Source organism: Bemisia tabaci, chromosome 2 (assembly GCF_918797505.1).
Source record: "Bemisia tabaci chromosome 2, PGI_BMITA_v3".
Lineage (NCBI taxonomy): Eukaryota > Metazoa > Arthropoda > Insecta > Hemiptera > Aleyrodidae > Bemisia > Bemisia tabaci.
This window is the reverse complement of record NC_092794.1, coordinates 56,967,146-56,975,473: the sequence shown is the minus strand read 5'-3', so window position 1 is coordinate 56,975,473 and position 8,328 is coordinate 56,967,146. Positions and strand designations below refer to the sequence as shown.

Below are 8,328 nucleotides of genomic sequence, written 5' to 3'. Positions count from 1 at the left end.
GCCACTGCAGTTTCGACGGTTCAGGCCGTAGTTTAAGGGCGCTAAAGCCAGGATTGTATTTCGCAAAAAGATAATTTTACCAGAATAATTAAAAATTAAGACGCAGGAATAAATTAACTAAATAATAAAAGGAACTCAAATCTACAATATAATGCAAACAAATTTGGAGAATCTCGTCATTTAAATACGGAAGATTCGAAAACGCCTTCAATTTAAGCGTGATACCTCACGCGTTCCGGAGAGTTCAAATAGTTGTATCCCTGCGCCTTAGCAAGGCGATGGAAGTTTAATATTGAAGCAGCGTCCCCGCTTGGTTTTCTGGCTTTCCTGTGCCGCTACTGCAGTTTCGACCGTTCAGGCCGTAGTTTAAGTACGGTAAAGCCAGGATTGTATTTCGCAAAAAAATAATTTTACCAGAATAATTAAAAAATTAAGAAGCAGGATCTTGCAGTATCTTACTGAGGTATTTTAATAATTTAATGATTTGTAGACAAGACTTACAAAAGGAAAAAAAATTATATTATAAAATAAAAACCAATGAAGTGTCAAGTCCACTGATATCGAGGGCAAGACTGTCGAAACATTTTCTAAATTGTTTTCACATTTTTGCACTGATGAGTCAATGTGGGGAATGTTCTAACACATCCTTAAAAAACACAAGCAAAAGACTGGGACTTAGCTGGAGCATTATTTTGAACTTGCATGACCTGAATGTCGGAAGTTGCCTTCTTGCGAATTGTATTTTACATACATCGAAACTGCTGATGCAATGCATTTCAAAACTCACCAGTAGAAAGAAATGAGCATTTTTATAACTGCACAAAGGTGTTAATTTTATTGAAAGGAAAGACAAATGATAAAAGAGGAGATGAAAACCAAGAAAATTTAATCAACAGAAACTCATTTGAATAATATGCACTTAATGAAAATATTTTAACAATCCATGGGATAAAACACATTATTACAGAGACACTTCATGAAAATACTACTTATGTAAATTCACTACAAAGTAGTATACTTAATTGGTGTATCAAAATTTGGTTCTATCAAATAAAAAAGTTCATATTTACCAGGAGTGTTAGGTAATTAAGAAACGAAACAAGAAATATATCACCAAACTTTTCCTTAATTTAGAAAAAAGTTAAGTTCCTGATCATCAGGAAATTTTTCGGATAGAAAACTCTGTTTAGTTCAAAGCTGACTATGACGAAGATTAAAAAATTTTCTTTGTCATGGACTCTTTAGAAGAAAAAAGTTTCAATAGTCACTTTTACGGCACAATCATCAAGCATTAAAGCATCAGTTTTCGGTGAAAGAACAGAGGAAACTTGCATATGATGGGAGAAGTAAAAATTTACTTTCAATCCACAAGTTAGGAGAGAACTTAACAATTCTTCGAAAAACTTATACCGTTTTCATTCCGAAATTAGTCAAAAATATTCTCAAAGTAAAAAAACTACACAGGTACTGTAAACGCACAAAATATTAAATATTTTTCAATTTTAGATATAATCCTGGATCTTTTTCTGAACGTTTTCAACTGATAAAATGTACTCAAAGGTAAAGTTTCCAATTGCTGGACTCTCTTTTACTGAGCAGTTAATGGCTATAAAAAGTAAAATTTTAGGATGTAAAGAGAGAACAAAACCTTGTCTTTAAACAATTTCTTTGGGTTTCATTAAAAAGGTTTACTAGGAGACTGTTTTGAGAGCCAGACTCATCCTCAGCATTTTTTAAAATTTAGGGTAGGTAAATAAATATTGGGCAAAAAATTTGAAAAAATGTCTATACAAAGGCAAGTCCATAGAAGTGTATTTGTAGAGGGCAAATACAGACTTTTTTATGTTTTACTGATGCAAGTTCATTTCAAACGCGTAGGTTGCGTTTTCATTTTTTGGATGTTTAATCGAATTCTTTGAAATATTTGCATGTTTGTTCAAAAATAAATTGGAAAGAGAGTAGGATTGAAATAGTAAAAAGGCATAAGAAGAAAAAAACAATGAATACTTTAAAGGTTAGAGTTTAAAGGAAAATATACATGTCATTTTTTGGGGCTACAAATGACCGCAATGTTAATTGCGCAGTCAAAATTTATCAAGTTTTACATAAAAATCATTCACATTGATTTACCTAAGACTCCAAAGGAGCAACTAGCATTTATCTCAAAGAGATAATTTGAGTCAGTACCTATTATTAGAAATTAGGAACACTTTTGTGCGTAAAAAAGTACTGTCAGATCTTAGTTCATTTATAACTGACAAAAACGACCCAATAGCCGATGAATTAAGTACATGTTATAATGATTCATGCTTGATAAAAAATAGCTTTTGCCTTACATAATACCCATATGCCTAGGCATTTGAAAAAATGACTAATTTGATTATTGGCCTAAGACATGAATATGATTATGTACATACTTTTAATCGACACTGTCCAGGCTTTCAGTATTTCAATCTTCATTAAACATGTTCTTTAATGGGATGAAAATTGTTGAATACCAAAGGACCATTTCCGATTCAGCAATTTTAGCAGAGAGACTGGTTCACCACTAAGAAAGAAAAACTAAAAATGTTTGGGTGATGAAAATCTGTATTGAATAACCATTTTCTTTCACTGATATTGTTTCTCCTGGACATAGCACGCTCCTAGTGAGGTCCATGGTGACTGATGTTAGATGTAAAATTATAAATTGTTATTATTTTGGTTCAATAAGAACCCTTACTGCTGTTTGGGACACATCATGCATTATAGAACTGCTATTTCTAGCTCATCCACAACACCTATCTGCAAGGGAAAACCAATAGCACATAAGTCGTTTCTGAAATGAACCAGAAATAGTTGTTCTTTATTGCAGAATATGGTCCATCTGTCAGCAGCTAACATTTAGCATTTTGATCTTGGTCCACACCTTGATCAAGGTGTGTGAATTTTTGAACAATAATTGCACATAATGGAAGAATTTTTCAGTCGTCTGAAGTCAAGAGAAGTTCTCAAATTGAAAAACAAATTAAAATTCCAAGTGGATTTTACTCCCACTGCATACTAGTATCCACAGAAAAAAGTACAAAAATCTGTCTTACAAAATTTGTCAACAATTAACTGAACTCATTATTTTAGTAACAGAGACAACTGAACACAAATTTGGTAAGTTAATAAGTATTTTGTTGGAAAAAAAGAGAAAAAAAAGAAAAACAACAACAAGTTCAGACTATTTCCTATTGAGCTTTTTTGGTGCCTCTCGATGTCCAGGCTGTGAGAAGATTTCTTGCGAAAAAGAGAGAGAACAAGTGAACTTGTAGAGCTAGAAGAATAAACGCGTACCAGAGAAGTCCATATGGGTACCCCTGTAACAGTGGTAAAATGAAAAGTTAGGATCAAGTAACTTTCAGAGGAATTACTGAGTATCCAAATAAATGTTGCAGTTTCAAAATATTTTGCTGACAACTTCAATTTTAACCAAAAACAGAATGATTACATCCAAGAGCACATTGCAGCTGTCTACATATTTCTAAAAAGCTTTTCAGAAAACCCTTAAGGTAAATACAAAAAATAATTTATCTAATTAATTGAATGTAATTTTTTTCTTCAGGATGCATAATTTTAACTTTCATCAAAAGGATTTAAAAAAAAACAGCTTGATGTACTACTAAAAGTGATGGTTCCATTTTTCCGTAGAATTAAAAAAAAACCAGAATTTTATCACAATTTGTCAGTCCATTTGTTCTTCTGTCCAAATCTTCAATGCATACATACGCTCTTATGACTCTCATAAACTAAAAGTAGTATTTTGGATAGATGAGCAACCTATTTCTTGAGATACTAGCTGAAATGCTTGTCAGTGCCGACTCAAATAACAAGTTCTCCATTCAATTTGACAAAAACTGGCTATCTTGTAAGAGTTTCAATACTGAGACTGGGGAAAAAATCATAGGAGCATCTAGATGTTGCCAAATATCTGCTGTTATAAATGAAAGTGCCGAGATCTTTTCAATCGAAATGTTCAAAGAATTTTTATTGTAATTTACTTCAGTGCAACTAAAAATTCGAACGAAAAGTTTTTCTTTCTCCTCTTAAAAATAAATACTATAGCAATCGACATTTGACAATGTTTGAATGTTCATTCAGCATTTTTCCTGGGCACAGCAAAATTAAAAAGAAGGTCACATTTGTTCTTTAGGAATATTACCTGCCAAGTTTCAATGTGTTTTGTGTCTCCTCTATTGACGTACGCCCAGACATCCGAAAAATAGTAAATTATGGCATATAGCAAAGGACAAAATCCAAAAACACCTATGCCCATCATGTAGCGCTCCATCATTTTGATTTTGTTTTTCTTCACAGCCGACAGCCCTAGAAATGAGAGGAGTAGACTTATACACCAAGTGTACTCCCACCATAATGGCTGAAATAATAAAATGAACAAAACTATTAGCTGATTCTTCAAGAAACCACGAGTTCAGTAAAAAGATTGAGGTCTCAAATTTTAAATGAAGTATTTAGTGACGGATGCAATACTCTGATTATACCCAATATAAAGACGGTAATTTTGGAAAAGAATCGCAAGGATAAGCTTCACAACTCTAGCAAGGGTAATACTGTCCATCAGGTTAGTAGTATTTTTAATTTTGGGATGGCGTCACAAACCGTTTTGACTCAGCTCCAACCTCGGTGTCTTTCTGAGTGAGAAATGAGTTCAAAGGGTAATAATTACAAGATCCTTTAATTCAGTTTGCAATGTTGCAAATTATGTCATACTTTGTACTGAATTGTTTAAAACAGGAATTCGTTTTCAATGTGTAGAATTTCACAAAACTTTGTAATTTTGCCTATCTGAAAACAGTTTCAAGCAAAATACTTTTTGGTAACCTTTTTTTGGAAAAGTAAAATCAGGAGAGAAATTCTGAGACATCACTATTCAGAGAGAGATGATTTTTCAGTCGCACCACCTATGTCATGCTCAACTCCAATGACCCTTTTTGATTCCACCCTAAGAACTTCCAAGTAAATGGCTGATGCAAATGAAAGTACTCACTTTGGGTATTTCCAGTTCTTCTATTTCAAGGATGAAAATATCTAATTTATCTAAAATATCTGCTGACAGTTTTGCTAGCATGACAAAGAATAAAAGATAATGGAAAAATATACACCATTTCAATCTTGACTTGTTTTGAGCACTGAAACAGAAAGAAAATAAGTATGCTTCATAAGACAATACTCAATTGAGCTACAATTGATTACGGTACGTAAATTAGAAGAAAGAAATTTTAGGTTTAATTTTTTTTTAGAAAAGAAATCTTAGGCCCTCATCAGTCAAAAATATTTCATGATAAACACAGTTGCGAACAGTTTGTTTGCTTTCGTATTCACCCACATGATAGGGAAGTGTTTGCCATGTTGGTATTCTTTAATATTATGACTTTTTTTTTTACTTTTCAAAAGAATCTATTCAATCTAAAGGACTACAAAGAGAATACCTACCAAGAAATTTGGCGCTTGCTAAATTTTAAGATTATTAGATGTGATGTTCCTGACACTCTCCAGAGTAACATGAGCTTCTAAAATTGAATTTCGAAAAAATTGGGTCTAAGAAGTGCATTATTTAGCTGTTAGATACGCATAATCAAGTATAAAAATGTAGATGATAGAAACGCGATCAAGATAAGATAGTGCCAAATTTCTTAGCATTCTGTATTTACTCAGTCTTTTGATCTGAGCTCTAGAACTGGAATGCCCCATTGATCGATTATTTTCGATCATGAATGTCTGTTACAAAGAAAATAAGGGGGATAGTTCCTCTTCAGCTCTAATAAATGACAGCAATGAGGTTGAAGAAATGCTACAGCGTAAAGGTTGCGTTATCTGGTAGTCTCCGCTTAGCAAATATCAAATGGTCTTAAAATCTCCTTAAGAGTAAAAAGTCAAACTTATGAGCTGGGTAAGACACTTTTTTAAACTTCGTCAATTCCCTGGATACAAGCAGTAGACAGATGTGCTGATAAAAGAACACCATTTCATCAATATTTGTAAGACCTTAAGTAAGGATAAGGGTTGCGGGCACATCATTCAAATGTGACTGGTGTTCCTGATCCACATCATTATTCTATATGCCAAAATGCCAAACTGAAAATTACATCGCTGACTTCAAGGCTCTTAAACTAGTGTGGATTCTGGCCTTACCTAGCACACAGAAACGCAATAGCACTGAGCTGAGAGACACATGTTACCTCGCTGCATGTGATAACCAATGAGTATCATCTGCATGGGCACCATGTACTGCAAAAGTATTGGGGTGCTAGATGAATGAGGGCAGACGATAATAAAAGGAAGGATGGTCTCACCTAATTTGGTACTGAGCAGCTACTCTCTGCCTGTGAGCAAAATCTGCACCATCAGTGCCAACTACGTACGGTCCTCCTCTTGAAGCCATCACTAATTAAAACTTAGGAAAAAAGATTAATTTTGAAAACTAAAGAAAGGATGTGCTGAAAGGGTGACCACTGAGAATGGAGATGAAGGGAAGAGGATGGTGCATTTAAAATTTCATAACATCAATCATTATAAAATATCTTATTTAAACTAATAATTCAACAGAACATCCGCATCATATCACTAGAAAACACACACAAAAATAAGAATACCGAGGAAATGATCAGCGAGGTAATAAAAATTGACTGTTCCACATCCACATCCACAGTGTTTTGATTTTAGGTTAGGTGTAGGTTAAGGTGCGTTCACACTGACACTGTTCGCATGAGACGATAGACTGCCGAAGTGCCAAACGGCTTGCGTGTTTGTTGGAAGTTGGCTGAGGCAGTCGTTGAGACTTTCATTTAGATCTTGCAAAGCAATTGAAGAAGATTTCTTCTCCTTTCAATCGAATTTATATGCTTTAAACTAAACGAGTGCTATTAAGAAAAAAATGACTGCTATTATCCTGCGAACCGCTCAAAGAAAGTCTCAGTGCGGAAAGGGTTGAGGTAATCTTTCTGCTTTTATACAGTGTCGCAGAACACCCAACCAAATATAGTCTATAGGTAATCTATTGCACCCAATAATATAAGTATATAAGAAGAGCTGACAGCGTTGAAATATTAGGGAGGTAAATATCTCTGAACCGCATGAATTGAGATAGCCCATAAATCGCCTTCAAAAGAGTGGGTATGCAATTGCGCGACGGCAGTGTTCGAATATTTATCGCTCAAAATACAGTCAGGCGCCGATTGAGATTCTCGCTTGAATGGTAACTTTTTCTCGCTACAATCTTACATTTGGATCGTGTTAAGCAGAAAGGATCCAAGCCACATCAGCTATTGTCAAATTTAACTAAGTAATTTCATTTTTCAAAGTAGAACGTCTGTACGGATTTCTTTGAAAATTTTGAGGAATTTGCTTTGCACTCTACAAAAAATTTACCGAAATTTTCAGAAAAATTCGCACAACCATTTCCATGTAAAAAATGAAATTGCCCAAGTAAATTTGGCAATAGGTGATGTTGCTTGGTTCCTTTCTACTTAACATAGTTCGTTTATCACTAAAGCCCCATGTAGGATTGAAGCACGTTCAGAGAATGCTAGAGATTCGTCTGCAAAAATTTCTCAAAAATATTTTGATTTCCATAGTATATCTCAATCCCATTGCAAAATCGTAATATTTTGATTAAATCGACAACAGCCTGACATGCGGCTGTAACAATCGCTCATTATTCCCTTCGCGTGCAATCTTGCGTATGATGAAATGTGTCCAATGCAGCCAAGAATTTTCTCTGACAAGCCGCAAGAATGGGAGACAAGACAAAGTGCACCATTCTCAGCTGGCTAAGTGCCAGTTTCTCGTCTTAACTCATCGGCACTTTGACAGGATTCCAAACAATTTTTTTAAAGTTTTATTTGTTTATGCGTAACATGTGCACCTATGTCGATGACAGCCCTGGAAACTCTCGTTCAATCGCAGCAGCATTTCAAAACTGCAACGCTATTTCATTTTTTACATACAATGGGAAAAATATTCCTTCGAATTTTCATAGAAGTTCAAGCAATAGAAAAAATCAAAATGTTTCAGGAATTAAAGTTTTCGTGAGAAAAGCAAAAAAAAAAAAAAAAAAAAAAAAATTATTACAATTTGTTTTTTTATTTATAGATATTACCATCACCCACGGTCAAGCGTGCAAAACCTTTTTGATCACCGGAAAAGTGGGTTGGAGGGAAACTTTGTAAGATTTTCCGTTTTTACAGCGTTTTAGCGTCGAGGAGGTCCAGGCAGTAAGAAGTTTTCCTACAAAAATTGATGGTTTCTTGAAATTAGGCGTAGATTTTAGGGATTCTATATATA

The 8,328-nt window shown here is 34.2% G+C and overlaps 1 protein-coding gene across 1 annotated transcript; it reads right to left on the bottom strand.

Moving 5' to 3' along the window:
• Positions 1 to 869: 869 nt before the first annotated feature.
• On the bottom strand, positions 870 to 6,731 carry jagn (jagunal). The gene is made up of 4 exons (XM_019041002.2): positions 6,339 to 6,731; positions 5,033 to 5,174; positions 4,187 to 4,402; positions 870 to 3,344 (listed from the first exon to the last, which is right to left on the bottom strand). The coding sequence occupies exons 1-4, from the start codon at positions 6,425 to 6,427 to the stop codon at positions 3,216 to 3,218; spliced, it is 576 nt and encodes a 191-aa protein (XP_018896547.1). The 5' UTR covers positions 6,428 to 6,731; the 3' UTR covers positions 870 to 3,215.
• Between the last annotated feature and the right edge of the window lie 1,597 nt (positions 6,732 to 8,328).

Excerpts from the sequence above, each read along its gene's own strand:
- jagn (XM_019041002.2), bottom strand. The coding sequence starts at position 6,427 with ATGGCTTCAAGAGGAGGACCGTACGTAGTTGGCACTGATGGTGCAGAT. Across the intron at positions 5,175-6,338 it reads GCTGCTCAGTACCAAATTAG|TGCTCAAAACAAGTCAAGAT; the intron begins GTGAGACCATCC and ends TTTCTGTTTCAG. Across the intron at positions 3,345-4,186 it reads AACACATTGAAACTTGGCAG|GGGTACCCATATGGACTTCT; the intron begins GTAATATTCCTA and ends CCACTGTTACAG.